This window comes from Pyrus communis, chromosome 15 (assembly GCF_041283825.1).
Source record: "Pyrus communis isolate YQ-2024b chromosome 15, ASM4128382v1, whole genome shotgun sequence".
NCBI classification, from domain to species: domain Eukaryota; kingdom Viridiplantae; phylum Streptophyta; class Magnoliopsida; order Rosales; family Rosaceae; genus Pyrus; species Pyrus communis.
The window spans coordinates 36,231,551-36,255,050 of NC_142579.1; the positions used below are offsets into that span (position 1 = coordinate 36,231,551).

General features: G+C 37.1%; 1 protein-coding gene across 2 annotated transcripts; it reads right to left on the reverse strand.

The window, feature by feature from the left end:
• Positions 1–1,879: 1,879 nt before the first annotated feature.
• On the reverse strand, positions 1,880–21,579 carry LOC137724532 (zinc finger FYVE domain protein). Of its 2 annotated transcripts, XM_068463293.2 has the most exons (36): positions 20,478–21,579; positions 19,768–19,912; positions 18,826–19,104; positions 18,520–18,687; positions 18,206–18,421; positions 17,539–17,633; positions 17,088–17,262; positions 16,119–16,537; positions 15,679–15,802; positions 15,433–15,531; positions 15,266–15,337; positions 14,495–14,632; positions 14,097–14,250; positions 13,621–13,988; positions 12,164–12,627; positions 11,739–12,080; positions 11,251–11,475; positions 10,652–10,742; positions 10,420–10,497; positions 9,973–10,263; positions 9,646–9,843; positions 8,970–9,458; positions 8,364–8,525; positions 7,859–8,188; positions 7,657–7,739; positions 7,350–7,454; positions 6,274–6,502; positions 5,670–6,035; positions 5,435–5,536; positions 5,066–5,209; positions 4,549–4,637; positions 3,913–3,995; positions 3,690–3,805; positions 3,182–3,267; positions 2,977–3,076; positions 1,880–2,680 (listed from the first exon to the last, which is right to left on the reverse strand). In XM_068463293.2, the coding sequence occupies exons 1-36, from the start codon at positions 21,416–21,418 to the stop codon at positions 2,615–2,617; spliced, it is 7,632 nt and encodes a 2,543-aa protein (XP_068319394.1). In that variant the 5' UTR covers positions 21,419–21,579; the 3' UTR covers positions 1,880–2,614. The 2 variants fall into 2 exon arrangements, with proteins under 2 accessions (XP_068319394.1, XP_068319402.1); XM_068463301.2 differs by lacking the exons at positions 19,768–19,912; positions 20,478–21,579 and having other exon boundaries at positions 18,793–18,932.
• Positions 21,580–23,500: the final 1,921 nt, after the last annotated feature.

The window sequence follows — 23,500 nt, forward strand, 5'->3', positions numbered from 1 at the left end:
GTCTTCAAACCAACATCAACACCCTCCAATATTACTAGCATACAAAACTGTCGTGGAGTACGTTATGCTCATCCGATAACAAAGGCGGGGTCATGCTCAAGAAGAACACCTTGTCAACATATTGGACATTTTTATGTGTATTAATGCTAGACGAGAGGGCAATAATGGGTGTATTTATAAGGTTTTAAAATGACTGGAAGCGATTTTAGAAAAAATGTTTTTTGAGTTATAAAAGTACTTGAAGTGCTTTCTACAAGAGCACTAGTTATGTGTTTCTTGTATAGTTCACTAGTGATTTTCCAGAATTTACTTATATTTAACTAAGAATTGGTTTTAAAAATATTCTCACTAAAAACACGTTTAGTTGTTTAAAAAAAAAAAACTTCCTAACGAGTCATGTGGATGCAAATTTCCGTCATCTTCTTATTTGATGAAAATGCACCTGCAAAATAATATCACCTTCAATTAAAGCCAAAAACCTCACACGCCCAAGATTAATGGGGGACTTTGGCCGAAGAATCTCGGATGCCAAAGTTAAGAATTCTAAAAAGAATGTATTTAGGAGTTTGTGAGTAGCAAATGACTTAGCATTCTAGTGGGATAATAGAAGTATTTATAGGAGGGTAGCTGACCCTTTTGATGAAGAATGACCGACCATATATGATGTAATTGGATGAATAATTGCAAGATAATATGTGGAACGAGAAGATAGCAAAAATTTGCATCCACAGGTCCAACATAATGACATACGACGGTTCCCATCTGAATCCGTGAATCGCAACGTGCAACGCAAAGTGTGCTAAGTGATGAGATATATATATATATATAAAACTATTTTTAATCTTTGAAATAATGGATAATATAAAATTATGGGGTTTTTTTTTTTTTTTTTTTTTTTTTTTTTTTTCTTTTCAACGGATGGACGTGGATGGCATGCATGTGGCCAAATTCCTACATATTATTGAACGTTGAACTGAGCTTAATCCCAAAATCCTCGTCTCATGTCATCAGCAATGAGCATCACATGTTTTGTCAACTGTTACCGAAGGACTTTCCCTAATATTCCCCAATTAGAAATGCTAAGGAGCCTATCTCAAAGTAGAACTTTTCATAGACTTTCTGACATTTTGTAATTTAAGATTAATTCTCGTGCTAACATTAATAAACATTATGTTGAAAACATGAGGTGTCAAATAATCTGAAGAAAAAAAAAATTTACTTTTAAAAGAGTCATCTTAATATATTTTTCTTCGATATTCATTAAAAGAAGACCTTTTTTATTCTGATGGGTAAGAGTAAGACAAGGCCCAAGCCGCTAGGCCTCTTGACAATTTCCCTTGCTTCATTGAAACATTACTCAAAAGCCTCAAATTACTCACTTTTCTTTAACAAACAGTCAAAGTTCACAGACTAATGAATAAAAAACAATTAAAATCATTCGAACTTAATACATCTTCAAACATTATAAGTGTTTGTATCCTATAATATTGTTTTTAAAATTATCAAGTACCGGTCAACTAGGGTCTCTGTAACCTTTTGAAGGACCCTTGCTTTTGCACCCTCGTTGAAGCACACGAACCAACCTCAAACAAATTGAGCTAGTTTTAACTTTTAATCAAACACTCATTACAACCTCCGCTATACATTAGTTTCGAGCGTCTAGTTTTAACCGTTCGTTGTTGGTGATAATATTAATAGGCCTAATGCAATGACCATGCACAATAAAAAGATTTTCTTGATACTGCCTCCTCAACATGAATTAACGATGTTTCATAAGGGTCCAACTACTATGCTACGTTCATTCAGTGATACGGGTTGTATGCAAGAACTAACCGTTGCATTAATCCATTAGATTCTTACCAAGCGATTATAGCTCAAGTTGTTAAAATCGTTCACCCCTTGTATAAAGAGAAAAAGAAATGTTTGCCGCCGCACTCGAGGTCCAGTGATTGAATCGCCGCACCACAAATATGCTTGTATCAATCAGTTTTTCTTACAGGAAATGAAAAATACAAACATGCGTTACCCCCAAAAAATACAAATATATACAAGAAATGCCTCTCTCTCTCTCTCTCGCATCTATACACATCCGCAAGCACTCCTAAATTAACTAAGCTCTGAAGTCTAAATGCTAAAATTCACTAACAAAAAATCATTGACGAAGCAAAGAAATGCAGTAACAAGGCACGTTCATACCGCACACGAGCAACGTGTTGTCTACTCGGTACTTGGAAGAATTGTTATCGATTTCTGTCCGGCCTTTCGAGAGACGTTTTCTATGTATGTGTGGTCCAAAACTCGGGCAGAGTTTCAGAACATTCTGAATATAACAGAGCGAACTCAATGAGTCAAAAGCAGCTTCATCAATGGCAGCGGGAAGTCTTGACAATACGAAACAAAAATGATGGCAGTAACTAACACCAACGGCGCCTTGTCTTCAAAGTTCATGTACCACCAGTTATCGGCAACACACCATTCCAGTAGCAACTGGGTCCCCTAGCCGTGGTCAGGCCCCATCTGTTTCAAACTATCTGGGTGCAGCAAGGTTGCAGCAAAACAAACAAGGCCAACAGTAATTTGCTTGCACCGGCTGTAATTTCCTCAAGCAACCATATCACATGTACTGGGCCAACCATTGTTTACACATATCCAGCACAGGAAGTGCATTCGCATGTAATGCCTACAAATAAGTTAGAATAAAGATATGAATATGGTGTGTGGAACAAAAAGATATTAAATAAAAGCATTGAGCAGCGTGTTGACAGCGCTAAAATCATAGAAGCATAAACTAGATGAAATTTTTATAGATTATTTTGAACACTTTACATAGTGGCACGATTATGTGTAATATGTTGGCCAAGCTATGTAATCTATCTGTAAACAGGAATAGTGTCCTTTTCCCATAGATTGTTTTTTGATGCGTGTACTTCAAAGTACTATGTTGTATGGGAGAGTTTCTGAGGAAGGAAAGGTAACCTGATGAGCTACATATTGGACATCGGCTACACTTCCACTACGAGAAGCAATTTGGAATGCACTTTTTAGACGACCACAAACCACACAAGCCAGAACCTTCCTGCATAGCCAAATAAAAAACACAAAAAAGCAGAGACCAAGTTTCTTAGTACTAAAGTTCAATTAATCAAAGTTTAACAATTTTCCAACAGCATGAAACCACTACCTGTGGCTACTGGTCAACATGTCTATGAGACGGTCAGGGCGCTCTTTGTGTTTGTTAGCATATACATTAATTGCAGCTCCCAAGACCTACATGAGCCCACAAATACATAAAAATTTACTAAATTCACAAAGAAAGAAATAGAATAAGTTTCAGATTTCCAGAAAGCGGAAGGGGAGACACAGAAAACAGTTCTAAAACTAATTCCAGTTCGATAGTATCAAAATATAAACCTTAAACTGAAAACAAGTTACCAGCTAAAATTGACTCTTCATAATCTTAAAGGATCATCAGTATATTATAATTCGGTCAATGATCATAACAAGATCATAACAAACTGGAGGTATTTAACTTAGCCTTGCATTTTTCCTCTTCTGTTAGTAAAAAGCTAGAAAGAATGGCGAGGATGATGAATTCTCACCATTTTTTTCATTTGTTGTGAATTTAATAAAAAGAATGGGATACTTTGTGTGCTTTATCAGGTTATTGAGCGAGATGTAAATCACATTACCTGGTCCCAGTCATCGTCATCAATTGTTCCTTTTATGTTTCTAAAGAATTCTGTCAGTTGACTACCCTTTTTTCTCTCAGCGAGTGATGCAGCAACACCAGCATATATATCCACAGCTGAAAGTTATGAGAGGATGGAATGTAAATAAAAACATGCACTAAATCCAGAACCAAATTCTGCGAAAAAAAAGGGTTTGAAGATGAAATCATAATGTGATGGCTACCTGGAAGATTGAATTCATAAATCACTTGGAAAGCCAAATCAAAATTCTTTTCCACAAGAGATTCAGCTATTTTGCACCTTCTCCTGCAAAAAGAGCAAAAGGCATGAATTTCCTCACCATCATATCAAAATATTTCTCATGTAACATGTACAATGGCAAGGAAAAAAGATAAACAGCATAACGCATGGTAAGAAAACCACCGAAGAAATGAGTACCTTACAAAGAAAATCATTTTTTTTTTCATCAAATAAACCAGAAAATTATGGAATGTCCTTATAAATATCCTCATTCACAATATAATTATAATAGTAATGTGGTCAACCCTGGGACATATTCACATCATGGAAGACAAATTAAAAGAGGAATGCATGGAATGTACTGATACCACACCACTGAACATTTTCCTTTAACTCACGAACATGAATAGACTTTAACTAATAGCAGTAGCAAATTTTTTTTCCTTTTATAACTTTGAATTCTAGTCATGCACACTTGTTGTTTGAACAAGAAATACAAATATACGAAAAAACAAGGCAAAAGAAATTGCTTCGGGCAGTAAAGTAATTGGTTTCTTTAATATCATAAAAAACTAAAGACACTCATACTAAGCCCAGCACTGATAAGAACCACTCGGACCTGAATGTTTCATGGTCATTTGGATTTCCGAAAAGTGAATGTTTCCAATGTGGTCCATCCGCATCATTATACGATCTCACAACTTCAACCTGCCATATAATAATAAATCAACAGGAAATATGAGAGACTAATGCCAATGAAACTGCTTATTGAACTAAACGGATAGTTGATATCATTTTCCACCAAATAGAAGCATATTAATATGTCAGCTATTGATTTGGTCCATACAGATAGCCTATTAAATTACCATGGATTTAACATCTGATAGCTTTTTTTTGGGATTAACATCAGATAACTTAGGCAGAGCCGCAGAGCCAATTCCTCTATACACAAGGATAATATAAATGATAAAAGATGTTTCTTGAACTTTTTTAAGGATTTTCGCACTGTCTTGGTCAAATGTTCATGTATGTGGCCCTCAAATCTTCACATTTAAATCATAATAAGTCTTCCAAGTTCCAACAATTTCTTTAAATTAATAACATAAAAGAATATAGGACTTCAGCGATGCAACTACCTGAATCGATACCCGTGCCGAAAACTTGACAAGTCCTTCTTCAGTGAGCTTTTCAGAGGCACTTTTTCCTCTAACACCCTTCGTCACAAGCTTAGTAGAATCCCCACCTTTGGATCGTGCTGATAACGCTTCATCAAAGTGCATCTACAACCACCAAAATTTGAACGACATGAAAGACATACAACCACTACAAATTCATAAATTTGAAACTATGGGGCTGAAATTCTCCCGGCTTTGCTGCAAACCCTAAACCTAATTCCCAAACTATAGGGCTGAGATTCCATGCCATTATACATCAAAATGTATAGGAGCCATCTTGGAAAATGTTTGATAATTAAGATGGTCCAAGGGCAATAAGCGAAAGAATACCTTGGCATTTTCCAAATGTTTTATAGCTTCCTCTTGCAAAGATGAGTTCATAAACAATTGGATGCAGCAAAGTCCAGCAGCAACATGGTCCTTCTTAATAACCTGAAAGATGAAGTAAATATCTGAATCCAACTAAAAGAAAATAAAAGCACAATAAGATGAACATTAAAAAAGTGCAGCTTTCTAACAATCCTCATTTCAGTTCCACATGAAACCCATTGAGTGAAGCGTTTACCTGAAACTTATACAAATAATTGAAATGCCTGTGAGTTTCACAGTAGATGCAAATACGGGAAAGGGCCGCAGCTGTATACTGTCTTACTGCTACATCTTGCGGGTTTTCAGATGACATTCTTGTTGAAATTACTTCCTCTAAAACAGCCATTGCGCCATAACCAACACATAAATCACACAAATCATCAATGGTCCCATAATCAGTTCCCAAAGGGTCTGGTCTTTGAGGGGATGAAGATGAGGATGCTGCCCCCACTGTTGATGGCTGAGAAGGTGGGGGAACAGCATTTGGAGGAAAGAACAGCATGCATGCATCATTATAATGACCATGCCTAAACATGAAATTGAGCAAATGCTGCCGTGCATACTGCAAAGGATTGAAAATAGTTATCAAGAACCTGACTGTAAATAAAAGTATAAATATGGGAACATAACAGGAAGGGGAAGTAGCGAGAATAACATCCTTAACTTGTACTCTAGATGTATGCGAGCATAAAAAAAATCGACATGCACAGTTTATAAATTCAGTTCCTTGTCATTCAAAATCTGTAAATTGAGATACTAGGTCAATGCTAGCTTGAGCATAGACGGAAGGTGAAACTTACTTCTTGTAAATAGTTGACACACTCAACATATCGTATGCTGTCTAGGTTGCTGCGAGGTCCATCTTCAAAGTCTGAAATATGAGTGGAATTACTATTCGCAGATTCATGAGAACGCCTGGATCGCTCTGATCGAGGAAATGTCGAAGGCATGTACAATACGTTGAGATATGCATCAGCAGAAAGAGAATCGTCCAAGATTGTCGGTGCACTTTTAGCCAAATGTTCATACCTGCAGTATAAGTTGCATTTTCAGTTTATACACAATGACAGCTTCAGAAAAGTGTGTGTTCATTACATAAGCACATATTATGGATTCAGAATCTAAAATTCCAGTGCACATAATAGACTAAAGGTGCATGATACATGAGCAAAAGTGTTTTGAAATGCCAGACTGTCATGTTTAGAATAAACTCAATTAACATAACCACGACCTGATACATCAGCAACACTACAGTGCCTCTCATTCCAGCCCAGGGCACAATAAGAGATGTAAATCATAATGTATCTATGTCATATATCATGCACTGAATAGCACGAGGTTTCATCACGGTATAACCATTACGGAAATGGACAATCTCAATTGTTCTTCAACATTGATAAAAAAACCCAAATGGGTACCAAGATAACTCATCTCAAATTTAACAAACAGCTAATTTTTCTTCATATTGGCAAACAAGCTCAACGCTGAGAAAAGAAGTGGTTCCCTATTACTGTCAGTTTTGTTGACACTATGAATGGAGTTGAGTTTCTTCTAACTCAAGTTTATACAGAAACATAAAATTACCATGGATCATCATGCTTATTATCAAGCTTCCTGTTTATTGAAAGAAAATTTCTAAAAGCCCATTGGTCTCTGTTCCTCGTATAAATGATAAACGATTTTACAGTTGAAGAAAATAGAAGTATACAGTTCGCAAGCTTAAAAATTCCCATTAGAAAATAGAAAGAGCTTTCAAACTCCTGGCTTAGAACTTGGACAAAAATTGTCTCAAACTCTAGATCACACAGCAATCTACAAAATATTTGACACAAGACAAACATAAATTTTTTTATTTCAAAGCTGTATGGCATCTTACATGGAACGAACAGCTGAAACATCAACAGGCGGACCTCCTTCGATTGTATTGATGATCTCAAGAATGACAGGAGCAGGATCAGCTTTGTACAGTTGGAGAGCTTGCCTAAAAATCAGAAGGTGGGGATATAACATTAATAAACACCTGTACCATACGTACCTCAGCAGGGATAAACATGGACATAGAGATACAACATGAAGAGGTGGGGGGAAGAGAGGGGAAAGCGAGAGTAGAAAGGGGGACAACACATTTTTATTGAAGGAAAAGGCTCCATAGCCTTTCAATGCCAAATCTAAACTAAACATACTTGAACTTGACACGAGCTTGGGCATAGTGCTCCATCCGAATCAAAGCATGTCCCCATGCATTCCAAACAGGGACAACATCAATCTGACAGAAGTCCCACATATCCATAAGCATAACAAGCTTCCAATAATCATTCCAAAGAAAAAACATACAATTAAAAAAAGCAGCAGACTTTAACTACAAAGTTCATCTATGACACTTACCTTGCACTTTTTGCATGTATATACAGCCATGCTGTACCGTTCATCTACAATCAGCCTATCACGGAGATGGGCAGATGACTCTTTATCGGCAATATCATCTAGAGAAGCAGCTATTCCAGATCCCAGAAGGCTTTGGAGCAGCTCAGCGCGTCCTAGCCAAATGTCTGCCTGCGACAACACTTCAGATAACTCATCTGTGGACTGACTGCCCACACTAGAGCTACCAGCATCAGAGGATGCGTCATCAATGTCCCTACTTCTTTCAGAATTACTTGACAAATCATTACCACCCACAATCTTTCTCAGCAGGGATTTAGAGTAAAGTAGCCCCTGCAAAAGCATGCCATGAGAACTAATATTGCAATCCGCATCACAAACTAAAATGCACATAAAGATGATTGCATAACAAAACCATAACCCTGCCTTTACAAGGTAAAGATGAATGCTCTTCCTTTGTTCATTATGGAATTTTAACCATGTTGTAAATGCTTTCTGGAAGTATTACCTGTACAAGCGTCTCTGTGGCATGATATGCTCGACCAATTATTTCCATAGATGCATTCTCAGGCAATTGTTGGGAGCTCAGCACATTCTTCATCTGTTTAACACACAAATCCAATGCACTTTTTGCAGAGACAGAATCATCAGAACATAGAGAAACCAGTGCCTGCAAACAGAAAACCCAAACTGTCAGCCAGCAGTAGCAGCATGCCCAAACAAGACCATTGCAAGCTGAAGAAACCACTACTTTAACTAATTATAAAAATAAAAATTTTACAAACCACGCCAAAAAAACTTCATACAGGGAAAGTATACGAGTAAGTGTAGGTGGACTGATGCAATTAGAATTCCACAGAAGTTTGCACAACGATTTAATATAAGCCATGGATGCTCCCATATATTCTACTTCTACATATGAAATGGACAAATAGCAGTATGAAAATTTTACAATGGCAGCATGAAACATATTTAGCTTTAAATGGAAGTTGGAACATATTTAGTTTTCCTATCTTTATCATGCATCTAGGGGTGTTTATAAAAAAAAAATGATGCCTTGTAGACGCTCCTGCATCAAAAAACCAAAATGTACAAACTCATTTCACTAGCATACCTTGAAAAGAGTAATGTCAGGGGCACTTTCGTAACGGTGGGATGCACGAACAGCTTCATCCTTCGTTGCATCACCAGTTAGCATCCATTCTTCAGAAATGGAAATAGCAGGAAGACGTTCTTGCCCATCAACAGAATATGTTGAAGCACGATCCTCTTGGATACCAGCCATGGCCTCCCAAGCTACTTTTTCTGATGGTGTCAAACCTGAACTCTTTCTTTTACGGTAAACATCTTTTGGGGCGGCCTTGTCTCCGGTATTTCGTGGAGCCCAAGAGAAAGCTCTGCGAGCCTCTTTTTGCAGGTTACTTAGACTGCTCGTGAAAGAAGACCTCACAGGTGCACCTGTTCTTGTTTTCTGCTTTGATCTTGTCCCTGAAACAGATACTCGATATTCTCTCGGGGGAGAGCTAATACTGATAGCAATAGCTTTAGCAGCATAGGCAATAATGACATTATTGTCTCTCAACAAAGGAAATTCTTTGAGAATCTGTCAGAAAAAAATGTGAAAAAGCAATAGCATCAAAGAACCACAAACAGATAGATCACAATCCAACTAGTATGCCTTTTATGCAGTTAGTAGTTGAAAATGATCATATGGTATTCAAATCTGTCTTAACACAGAATATGTCAAGTATTGGTGTGTGACTGAAGGCATTTAAGAAGTGATATCTAACCAAAGCAGCTGACTGTAGCTGTTTCCTCATCAGAAGAACCTCAAGTATCAGGTGAGGGTGCTCATGCAAGGAAGAACATCTTTGCTGCCATGGCAATGGCAAGGCAGCCAGAACACGAAGACCTAAAGCCCATGAGTTAAGCCGAGAAACTTCAACATCTGAAAGATTTCCTTCTCTTCGCTTCAGGAAGAAATGAACCTTTACAAAAGTAAAAATAAATAAACAAAATAAACATTTTAATTCAACCAAGAGTATATGAATGTATACCACACAAATAGTATTCTTTATTAGATCAAAGAAATTTCCATGAGAAAATTAGATAATTACAAGAAGCTGCTTTGACCGTAAATCAGGTAAAAGCTGCATTGCACCCATGGCAACTGGTAGAGCATCATCTGATTCACGTAGAGAAGATAGAAACCGCGAAGCTTCTGCTGGACCTCCACCACTGAGAGGATCTGCAGTCAAAAGTTTCACAAGCTGCCGGCCCTGCAATTCTCTCCGCAAATCTATGGATAATCCTGCACTTTCAGCCACTTCTAAAGCAGCGGAAACAGCTCCTTTTCCAGCTAATCTGAGTGCCAAGCCCTCAGGATCTTCCTTACACTCTGCTTCAACCTGATATTGAACCAAGAAGGACAAAAGAAGAGAATGAAACCCTACTTAATGTGACATGCATGCTACCATAATAAATAAATAAACTAGAAGAGCTATCTTGTAATATTCCTATCATATTTACTTTTCATTTTAGTCCATAGAGACCAGAATTATTACCTCTTGCCAGCTGCTAAAGTGCTCATCTGCACTTAGAATGTGGCTGTACCTCTGCAGAGCTTCTCTCATATGCATGACCTAAGCATCCAAAAGAATTACATCAACAACAAAAAGATACAGTTCACCAAGTAAAATAATGCAACATGTAAAACCTTTATCAAGCTTCACGTAACCAAGACATCAATTTAGCATTAATAGAATATATGCAATTTATCAAATATTGAAGCACTACCTCCTTCCTAATGGAATCACTTTGAGGTAGGTGGCAGCTGCACATTGTGAGAACATCCAAAGCAGCATCCAGTTCCCATCTATGCATATACCTGGAACAAAATTTGTAAGACTATGAGAAATTCTATGGAAATAAGAATATAATGATTCTCATATAATCATTAGTGCATGTGTAACACCATTAACCACACCCCTCAGTTAATTGGACTATAAACATACGAGAAGGATTTGGCTGATTAACAACATGTGATGCCAGGGAAAGCTAACAATACTATGAGACTCGGAGACGATGAGAGCAGAATTACTCCCAAGTCCCAACTTACAGGAACAAGACATTTTCAAGGACCAAAAATAGATCCATACATTCCCGCAATATTTGAAATTAAAAAAGGCCACATGTATAAGTGTTTTTTTATGAGAAACAAGAACCACTTATATAAGTTGAAATATCAAATAGGAACATTTTCATTACTGGAACAAAAACTGCTCCGCAAATGCAACAAATCTGATCAAAGATGATGGGTACGATAGACAGATACTAGTATAATTCGTTTGAGCTAACATTCACAAGGTAAATTATACACCCATGACATTACATACTTGAGAGCAAGTCTAGCAGCCACTTGTTTATCTTTCAACCGCAGGCAATACTGCCAACTATTGCTCCATATGCTATTTCCTCCATTACCGTGAGATTGTACAGGGACTGACCGAGTTTCTTCCCCACTTTCAATGATTAGCTGAAGTAAATGATCTGAAGCTCCATTACGTAGATAGCGATCAGACAGTGCAAGAGCATCCATGAGTTTTCCTTCTTCTATCAATCTGTTAAATGACATCAATGAGTGACTAGAAACGGTAATGTTACCTTCCCTTGTCAGCATGATGACAATATTATCCCAAAACCAATTAAAAGATAAATAGACTTGCCAACCCCTTCCTCCAAAGAAAAATGGAAAATTTCTGTTTAATGCTCCCCAAAACCAGATAATTTATGCATTGAAACTTCAGAGAAAGTAAAGATGCTTTCCAGCATACTAAACAAATGTTTCTCATAATTTCCCTATCTTTGTAAAGAACTATAATACCTCTGCACAGCTTTCTCATACGGTTCTTCATTTTCCCAATCAAAAGAAAGGAAAACTGAAGTATCAAGCTCAGCAACATCAGATTTTGAAGAGTCATCCCAAGGTTCAGTAGCTGCACCACCTTGGTCATTGAGGTCTGGTAAAGCTGTTGAAACACTACTGCTACCAACAATGTCATCAGCTTCTGACTCAGTATCACTGTCAAGCTCGCGTAATCTCTTGATAGCTCTTGCTTCAGCCCTAGCCTCGCCACCATCAGCAGTTTGCTTAATTGTTACAGCAAACTCAGAAACTCGATGAAGGTTAGTTTGCATTTGTATCCATCGGTTTAAAGTTGGAAACCTGTACGTCAAAATAACAAGTAAAGCTAGGCAACAATAAGGCAAATACATAAAGAGAAATTGATTTACAGTCATGAATATAACCTCTCCGACTGATCAAGAGCAAACTCATAAAACAACCGATCAACATCAGGTGCCTGCAGCGATCCACCATCCAAGGAGCTTGAGATCGAAGAATCACTGCCATTGTACAAAATTGTACTCCCAAAAACACATGCTAAGACTGCCCTCACTGGGGATAGCTTAACCAAATGTTTAATGACATCTAACTGAAGAGGGTATAGAGGGATTCCGGGCAAGGATGAGGACCGGCAGTAACTATTAGGCTTAGCATCTTTGAAAGAGGGGGATAATACTTTATTTTCTGAGCCACTTTTAGGGAAGGTGGGAAAGACCGGAATGCAGGCCCATCCATGACCAGATCGTGGGGGATAAACTGGAGGTACACATGCTGAAATTACTTCATGGACAAAATCTGCACACATGATCTCAGCTACCTTAGCAGCTGCATCAGTGCTGCCTCGTTCAAAGACAAGACGAGTTAAAAGCTGCAAAATACAATAGCCACACATAATTATATCAACAATCTATCATAAAAGGAAATATGCAAACTACTAACGTAAGAACTTTTAGCTTTCAAATCTAAGACACATGATTAAGAACCAAGAAACATCCAACAAAAGGATTTCATATGTATCAAACTAAACAAAATAAACAGACTGGCAAGTTCTGCGTCAAACAAAGATGCTAATATCCCTTCATATATCATTCTTGCCTATACACTAACAATCCATCTAAACCATGCAATTTCTACAAATTAAATCTATTACATATGTTATCAGTTTTTCAAGAAATGAGAGTATCATATTTAAATAGGTTCTAAAAGTGTATTAATTTGTACAAATACTAGCGACAGGAAAATAATTCATGTAATTGTCAAGTGTATTGTATTTCTCCTTTTCATCAAGTACACATTTCTTCTCTTTTTATAGGGGAGAAAAATTTTATTCAAGAAAGGAAATTAGAAAACAGTATGGACAAGAAGTCCACCAGGAACACAACAAGAAGAAACCGAACAAAGAAAAAGGAAAACCAAACAGGATCTTAGATCAAAATAGCAGACCATTCCAGATAAATCAAGCTAAAGGTGCAACCTTAAAACATTTTTGACAACCAAACAGCAGATTGGGGACAGGGTTAAACATTTTATCTCATCAAGTATGCATTTACTGCATGCAAGTGCAACATTACTGATAAATAATGCATAAATTCTATGTACAAATACTCATCAGTTCCACATTTCTTGCCATCATATACATGCCTAAAAGTCACTGTACCATAGAACCTGAAGTTGCAACATATGTGATTCTACAGCCTTTTAAATTAAACCTATGATTTGATGAGGTTCCTGATATTAAAGTGCTTCCAAAAGTATTTTTTTAACCAAATTCCAAAATGCCATCAATAAGAGAACATCAGAAAGCAAATATATATAATATAATGTACACACACTTTGCTGCAGATACTTCAAATAATCTTACATCCTTGGGCCACTCATACACGAGTGAAAAAAAGTTGAAGTCGTGAGTTGTATCCGTTCCGTCAACTATGTCTCCAATTGCAGCAATATGGAGAATAAATTGTGAAAGATATGTCATGGGTTTGGTACTTATTGGACCAAATAATCTCTTCCCATTGTCCTTTACATCATAGCCAACAGGCTGCACGGTAGTTTCTCCAACTGCGGAATTTGATGGTATCTGTTTGGAAACTCTTAGCCCAAGTCCAAGAACTCCATCTTTGTCAAGATCATAAAGAACCTTTGGGTCACCAGATGGGCCTTCTCCTTTAAAAGAATTTAGCTCTGTTTCTTCATCAGCTATAGCTCTTGCAAGATTATGGAGCTTACCTGTGTGAATTAAAGACATGATGAAGCCATACAAAGCAGAGCATCCATAAAACATATTTCCCCAGCCCTCCACACTAAAAACAAAAAGGACAATCTAGAAAAATGTACCACTGAGAAACTGCCGCTTTCCCTTGTGAGCATCCTCAATCATATGATGTAGCATATCGAGAACACGCTCCCGTTGTCCTAGTCTCTGGAATTCCTTTGGTGAAGAAATGATGTTCTCCCCAGACAAAGTGACCTGAAGGGCTGGAGAATTATCCTGGATGAGTAGATCAAGTGTCCAGGATAAATAATTAAGTAATCTCAAATATAATTCTTTGATGCAGTAATCATTCTGCCAGCTACTCGGGACAGAATGTAATCACCAAGAATTAAAGAATGGAAGAACAATAAGATAGCGAGGAATTAATTTGTTTATATCCTGGTTCGACAACTTCATAAAAAGACCGTGCAATCTTTTAATAAGAACTCTTTATCCTACATAGGAATATAAAGATCTGTACCGGATCCAAGAACTCATGTAAACGCTTCAGAATTCGTTTTAAAACAGATATAACTGCCACTTCAAGGATCTGATCCCAGTACATGGAGCCTATCTTTGGAGAAACTCCTGGATATATCTCAGACAGCATAACTTGAGCCTGCATATATGAAAAATCGAAGCTTGTTGTAAAACCAAACTACTGGAGTCTATATGTCTGTTAACAACAAAAACACCTCATACCAAAGCCAACAAAAAGACAAAAAGAACACAGAAGAAAATATGGGGAAGATGAATGTTCTGGGATACATCCAGAGACGGTTTCCAATAACAATCCAATGATACCAATCAAGGCAAACTTTACTTTCTTCCAAGCTCATAATATTTCTGACACATGACACGAAGTCTTACAACTAACACTTCAGAAGAAAAGGCAATGCAAAGATCTTTGCCTATGTAGACCGTGATAACACAAATGTTATTAAAGTATTTGCTGCCTACTGGGGGGGAGGGGAGGAAGAAAAAGCAAAAAAATTGATGCTGAAACCTTCAGATTATCCTCTTCACATCAATTACTCACAAAAGTTTCAGAACCAAGGTGATTTGGACCACTCAATGTCAAAACATTAAAAAGTCCAATGTTTTAAAGTAAATACTTCCCATCTTCTGGAAAGTAGACAATTTGAGAATCACAAAATGATCTAAGACAAGCATATATAAGGACAAAGAATCAATTTTTGTGTGGTTGTGCCACAGTTAGGATCTTAAAGTTCCAAGTTTATTTGAGCATTGCCTGATCCAAAAGCTGCTGGGACATCTTTGCAGACCTAGCAGAAGTAGCAGCAGCATCAACACAAAGAAGAATCTGACAGGAAATATATACAATATCAGCCCATTAATTAAATACTCAACCTCCCTGAAGATAGTGGGGAGTAGAGACTTAGTAGTCTAAGCACTTACTGCAGCCAAGGGACCTAACTGGGAGCGTAATGAAGAAAAATCCAGATCTTGTATTGTAGAAGTCCCACCATCAGTAGCACGAGAGACTACATCTTCTACCTAGAAAATGGGCCATCTTATGAGACACTACAGATGAAGGCACCCCAAGGCAAAACAAAGCCAAAAGAAGTCTACATGGAACGAGTACAGATAGTCAAAGCAGACAAGCATAAAATAAGCAGTTACAAGATGTGATTTGAATCATACAGATTGTCTTCTGACAGCACTATCCACCCACTCAGCTAATTCAAGAGTAGCTTTATCTTCTGCAGACAGTGAAAAGCGATGCACTGCTTCTTCGCCAATGTCATACTTTGCTCTCTGCATGCACCTGCAACATAAAAGAACTGCAATATTAATTCACCTTTGGAAAATTGTTGCCACAAATCTCATATTAAGTTTAACTGATGATGTATTATGATCTTCAAAATATCATCACTGCTTTCTATCTTGTTTTTTGGACAAGGTTAATGCTGTCATCGTTTTTTTTTTTTTTTTAATGGGCGATCATCATAGTTCATAGTTGTCATAAACTACCATTTGAAAACCAGTAATTTATAACCAATATCCAAAATCAATTTACACTAAAGAACAGATTGAACACTACATAAGTTCCACAGATAAGAAAAAAAAATTATAGAACTCACAGGTTAAGTAGCTTAGATGGTGCGGCACGTAATACAGTTAATGCCTCCTTCCACCGCCACTGACGTTCAGATAATGGAAGAAGACGCTGCAAAATTGACAGCCGCCATTCCCACTCTTCAATGAAATGTTTAGCAATTGATGCCCTCCACTCCAATGCTTGTCTTCCATCCCTACTAATGCCTTCACGTAGAGCATTATCTAGTTCAGCTACAGTTGACGGAAGACAGTGATTTAATATTGATAGTAGTTTCCCAGTAAAGGATATAACCAATTCATTTCCCCCTTCACATGTTTCATCAGTTTGTTCTGAAGCATAGTGGTGTGATGCAGAAGAGCTCCCCAGTGAAGCACAATGATCCAAATTGAGAGAAAGATCATCCATATGTAAAAGTGAAATTATTACATTTGCCATCATGATCTACACCACCATTGAAAAGAACCATTAGAAAATAATAGCATACAAAAATGGAAAATAAAAGCAGTGAACTAAGAAAACTGATGGCATTCCAAACAAATCAAGAGCATTTAGATTCAAAGAAAAACATGAAATTTCAAAATGAAGTTGAACATAATACCAAAGACAATCCATTTGGCAAGCTAATTCTCTAGCATCAGAACATGATGGATAAACAACAGTTATGCATTTGTCCATGAATTTTATTTCATAGTTACACAAAGTTTCAAAGACGACATGCAGAGATCTGCTCAAGGAAACATGTGGCATAGACTCGCAAGTTGAGCTTTCGAGATAAACATGAGAAAACAAACAGTTCTACAATCACAAAAAAGGAAGTTTAAGTGAAATGTTACCTTGCGAAAAAAGAAAACAATAAACAACTTTCAAGCATAACATATGAAACGAACATTAAGTTAAATGTTACCTTGCGAAAAAAGAAAACAATAAACAACTTTCAAGCATAACATAAGAAACAAACGATTAAAGAAAAACGCACTAAAAATTAGATTACCTTGCGAGGGATGTCAGTGACCGCCTCCAAATGGTTCTGCAGATCTTTCAGATGGCTAAATGCAACTTGATAAAGACCGTCTCTTTCACCAGTAGTACTCCTTTCCATCACGCCAACTGCAAGAACAGCTGAATCTAGAGCATAGCGCATGTGCATGAGTTCAATATCCTGAATCCTAAGAGAAAGGTGAAAACATCAATCGTGATATGCAAGGGAAAGAAAGTGCACATTCAACAATAAACAGCACTGATATCTGCCGGAATGTCAGATCAACAACTTCGAAAAGAAAAGCAGTCACAGAACTAGCATGAGTGGAATTTTGGACACACTTCCTATTCACAAAATGACTTGTTTTCATCCCTTTCTTTGTATGTCTAGTAATACATGATACAAACTAAATCATGCATAACAAAGATTGACACCCAATAAGCTATGATACAAGAATGCTCACCTCTTCCAGGCTTCTAAAGTTGATGCAATTGGCTGCATGCTTATCAATTCAATGGCCTCCTGAAACTTTATGCCTGGAACAACATCAAACAATACCTACAGAGAATGAACCCATCACATATCACATTCTAACATTGGAGGACTCAAAACTATTAAAAATGGTACCATTACAATGCTAACTATATCTTTAAAGCACCTAAAGAACATGTTCAGGGAACAAAAGACAACAGTATAACTTTATATCCAGAGAAAATCAACTGCAAGTGACAAGTTACGTACTTAGCGACACAGTATGACAGCGTTATTACATAATGCACCAAAATAAATAACCGTAAGTCTATGCATATGTACAAAAAAAAAAAAAATGGTTTAAGAAAAACGCCAGAGTAGATGTTTCCATAAATCATCACCAAAGGCTTTCTCATGGTAAGGTGGACGTAGTGGATTTAATGTGGGGTAGAATAACATTAGATTTTTTGCTTTTCATGGGGGTCTTTGCTAAAGAAATTATAAGTTACTGTTTAGAGTAATTCATGTTGATTGGTGAGAGTCTGGGCTGAGCGTAATCTGATTCTTATATGTCATCATTGTAGGTCTGATTTCGATGGGCATGTTGTCCATCCTTCCTCCCTTTCAAAAATAACAACATAGTTATTTTGAGGACTTACCCGAAGAGGACTTTGAACAGAAAGCCTTTCCAGTACGAAATTCTCGACAAAAGGATCATTCTCAGCATCTTCACTACTGGAGGCTAGTTGTTCTTTAGCAGACAACATCAATGATGATTTTGAATTCCATGATTTTCCAGAATTGACACAGGCAACAAAAGAGGCAAGATCAAGCCGATAACAAAGAGAATCACAGAGATATTCCACACAAGATACCTGACAAAGAATACCACATATAGTCACATTTTTCCTTTGTTAAAATTGATATCATGCCAGAAAAAATATCATACAAGAAAGACTTTAGGGGCAAGTACCTCATCCGATTGATTACTATAAAGAGAAGATTCTTCTAGGCGTAAAACCTGTGACTTGCTTCTCCACAGCAGTTGCATTAATTTCCTTCGTGCTGCAGTCTTGCCAGATAATGAATCCCAACCCATGGCAGCTACCAGGGGCTGAAGTCGGGGAAACAATAAAAGAATCTGCACACAGATGGACAAGAAAGGCTAGTCAAAATAGTATCAATACAATATCAAACAAAAAATAAGTGATCCCACAAAATAATGATAATATCATTTCATACTCACATATTGAATTTAAACATAAAACCGGGCACATACATTGCTAGCTTCTTGAAGCTGCTCCCTCTTCACAGCAGACAAAGCAGTATCCATGACACATTCAAGGACATGTAAACCAGAAACACGGGCATAATGGTACATGTCTCTCATGCAAAATCCGGCTACAGTGTTGAAGGTACAAGTTTGATCAGAAACATCTGCCTCAGGATTCAACCCAGCAAGATATCTTTGAAGACGTTCAAGAGGTGGTGGAATCTGGTTGTTATCAAGAGATCTGTACTTCTCAATCTCTTCTGAGAGCAACTCATCTTGAAGAACCTGCAGGAAGCCACCTATAAAGTCAATATTACCTCATGCATGGCTCAGAAGCAATAGTAATACATATTGAATGACACCCAAAGGATGATAAAAGAAAATATAACGTATTTGATTAGTAATGTTCAAATACATCTCATAATTATGGTCAATGAATTAATTTCTAATAGGAAAAAATGCTATTGACCATGATATATATTTTGAAAATATAAACTGCATTTATCATACAGCATTAGCTTCTTACATTAGAATAACCATCATAATAAGATTTGAACTAGCCTACAGACCTTATGAAACTGGCTGAACTGATCTACCTACTTCAGGATTAACCAATGTATACACACATATACATGAATTGATCTAGGTTTAAAGATACTTTGCACCAAACTTCAATAAAGAAAAGCTTTCCAAGTTCTACATTGCACACACAGACAAATTTTAAAAAATAAATAAAAAGTCCTTTCCAACTGAGTATTGGAGCTTTCCAAGCATCCTGGCCAGTCAGCTTAACCACATAATGATATCCATCGCATAACAAAATAACCAGAATCATTCAACGAATCATCTAACAAGAAATTAGTTGCAAGACTACTGGCCTAATATAAAAAAATTCCAATAAAGAATTAACCATGCAGAAACGATTACAAGTAAAATTGAAAACATTACTTGTATCATTTCAACAAGACGTCCACAACTTGATGCAAGAGCGGCACCATAAATCCCCAGTAACTTTTCTCGCATGTCACGCCAGGAATCTCCATATCCCTCCTTTCCTGATGACACCATCTTGAGAAGATCTTGCAGAACCATGCTGTAAGAAACATCAACAAATGCAAATAAATGTTTAGAAGGAAGTAAGTATTATATATCCTAAGGCCGCATTTGGGATTTCAAGCAGCAGATGCCCTGCTTCATCAACGATAACAACTACTTCTCTTTCTGATATTTCATTCCCAAAATTCATCCGAGAGCAGTAAATCATACTCCTATTCCCCCATCTGAGAACCACCCCTCCTAAGATAGCACACAATTCATGAAGCACCTTAAAAGTATTATTTATAAAGATTTCTTAAAATGAACAATCCTCCTAACTTATCACATTTAAGACAAACAAAACAAATAGCAAAAACTCTGAAATATCCGTCAATCTTCATATTTGCCTAACAACTGGAAAATTCAAGAACTTATTAACACAATTCACCCTCAAATTGTTGTGTTCTTCGAATTGTTTTAAGGAAAATTTAAATTCAAACTCGCTAACGAAACAATTGTGCTAAGAATAACATTTATGGTACTAAAATAAGTACAAACCATAATCTATAAAAACACTTCACAAGTTGTACAAACAAATATTCGTTCAAATTTTATAGACATACCGATACTTGTTCTCCTCCACTCCATAATCAAGTTGAAGAAAACGAATCCGCGAAACCACTCCATCGACGTCACCATTCTTCATGCCCTCTTTCATAGCATCTAAGTGAGCTAACTGAACACTCCTCTGTATCAAACCAAGAACTTTCAAATCCTCCTCGGAGGTTTCCCCTGCATTTTCGTCCCTCCTCACCGTTAGAGCTAAACCCGAAGAATCATCTCCCTCCCACCCCCTCACTTGGCTCTGTATATTCCAACACAACGCCTCGAAAACATCACGGTACTCCCAAACTACACTCCTCAAACACATCAATTCGCCTTCCTCAATCGGTACAACGCTTGGCGCCTCATTTCCACTCCCACCATCAGCATCAGCAGACTCTACCGCCACAGAACCCGGCTTCAACCTCTTGACACCCAATTCCAACACCCTATCCAAAACTTTCACACAGCTATCTAATTCCCCACTGCCATCTCTCAAATCCTTGCTAGTATCCTCACTCTTCTCCAACAACTCCGCGCGCTCTTCGAAACTCTCGCTCTCGCCCAAACCTTCCTTCTCCTTCTCTTTCTCTATGCCCTCCAAATCGAAATCCTTCCGCAAACTCTCCGATACTCGGTCGATCAGTTGCTGGACTAACAACAAGAACTCGGCCCGCAACCGCAGCGTTTCGGGATCGAAGCTCCACGCCGACGACGCATTATCGAATTGCAAGAGCTCGACGGTCGACAAGTAAGTGAGGAGAGCCGGCGACGGACAGGATTGCGACCAGAGAACGTTCTCGAACCGCCCAGACTGCGCGACGATGGTCTGGAGCACGGCGAGAGCGAGCTCGGGGTTACGGGCTCGGAGGGCGATGAGAACCGCCCGGAGCGGCTCGAATTGGGCGAGATAGAGGTGGTTCGCGGCCAGGCGGGAGAGGATTTCGGTTTCCTTGTCCATTGCAGCATAGAGCGGATAAAATAATCCCTAGCCCTGGGGGTTTCTGGATTTCAATCCGGTGTATCCTGGCTTGTTGGAGTGTTTATTTATCGGGAAAATGCTGGGTTTTTTGGATTGGATGAAGTGGACTGGAGGGAGAGGGGCGTTTTTATATTGCGTGTGGAGAACGATCTACCTGCATACGGAAGTTTATGTTTGGTTCTCGGGAAAGTAGATCGGCAGAATGACGGAAAAGCGACGTCAGAGGTATGAGCGGGACAAATTGCCAGCCGGACAGTTTTGTGCTGTTATGTTAGTGAAATTTTTTAAATTTTTTTTACAAATTTACTAGTTTAAATTGTTAGACCATCTTCCTAAAATTTAAATATAAATTTAATGATTAATAGTCAATATGACACTTTGACATCTTTTACACTATGTTTGGATAAGGAAAATAAACTTGGAATTTAGATAAAATTGAGAATTTATAAATTGACATGCATTAATTCCCTTATTTGAATTCATAAACATATAAATTTAGAATTTCTGCATGGAAATAGGTGTCATTTCTCAATTTATATGATTGAGAGTTTAAAAATAACAAATTCCATATTCAATTCCATTGTTCTTTTAGGTTAACCAAACAAAAAAATTCACAAATTATAGAAAATAAAATTATGTCATTTCAATTTCCGTCATTTTAAAATTCCGTTGTAATCTTAAATCTCTTCATTCAAACATAGTGTTAAAGTTTCATCCTCAAATTTGACCGCTACCCTTTGCTGCATTTCATGTCATGCCATATATAAATTGACATCGGTTGAAAAACATTAGTGTTATCTTTTTTACTGTTATTGGTGATGTATACTTTTTAACATCTCATTTGGAAATGCTTTTAGTTGTATGATTATACTTCATTGTCAACAGAACAGTCTTATACCACTCAGTACTATGGTCTTGTGGTATTCTTTTTCACTTAGAAGTGAGATATTTTAGGTTCGAATCTCGTGAACAACGAATTCAATACCAAATTAAGTTTGCATATTGTGTGGCTTTGTCGAATTCTTCCTCCCCTTAAAATATGGATATACTCGATAAAACAAAATCAAAACAATCTTATACGTCATCGTCATATTTTTCCATTTCAACCCCAAAATCTTTTTAGATGAATATCTGAAGACTCTAAACTTCCTAAACCAGTTAAAACATGTAATGAGTTATGAGTGCTATCATATTAACATGATCATCCAATAAGTGACAATAAAAATTACCTTGATCATCCATTTTGCTGTTATTTGTGGGGCTGCTGGATTCTTCAGTGTCCATAAAGCACATAAACCATTGAAACAGTGCATATGCTTATCCAATAGAAAACAGAATCAACAACTGTGGCTTGTAGTTGTCATTTATTCGATGAGAGTGCAATCAAAATAATTATAATTATAACTTTTTTTAAGAAGTAATTAAGAGTTCTTATGGTTGGCTTAGTGACACGTAGTTAAACATGCAATTAATTAGAATTAGATTTTTTTTTTCTTATAAGGTAAGAGTTTTCAAAAGTTGAGTCGGTGACATGGATTTACAAGAGTAAGACTCTACGTTAATTCTTGACATTTTATATTTGTTGGCACAATTGTTGTGTCAACATTATTAAAATATTAGGGGAAAAAAATGAGGTAAAGGAGATCAGTTTGAGATAATCTGATTAGCTTTTTTTTTTTTTTTTTTTTTAGTAAATTGTAGTAATGATCATTTAATTTTAATTCAATTAGAGCAATGATCCATTAACTAAAAATCCGTTATTATTGGTCTCTTAACTCATCAAAACGTGCAACTATGGTCCATCGGCTAAAAATCTATTACCATTGTTCCCTTAACTTTAATTCAACTGGAGAAATAATTCCTCAACTTTAACTTAATTGGAGCAACAGTCCCTCAACTTTAAACTAATCGTAGTAATGATCCTTTCAACATAACTCACTTTGACAAAACTATGACGAAGTTGACGAAAATAACTATAGCTACACGTTTTGATGAGATAAGGGATCTCAATTGTAGCAATGATCTTTTTAATATATCTCATTTTGACAAAATTCTGACGAA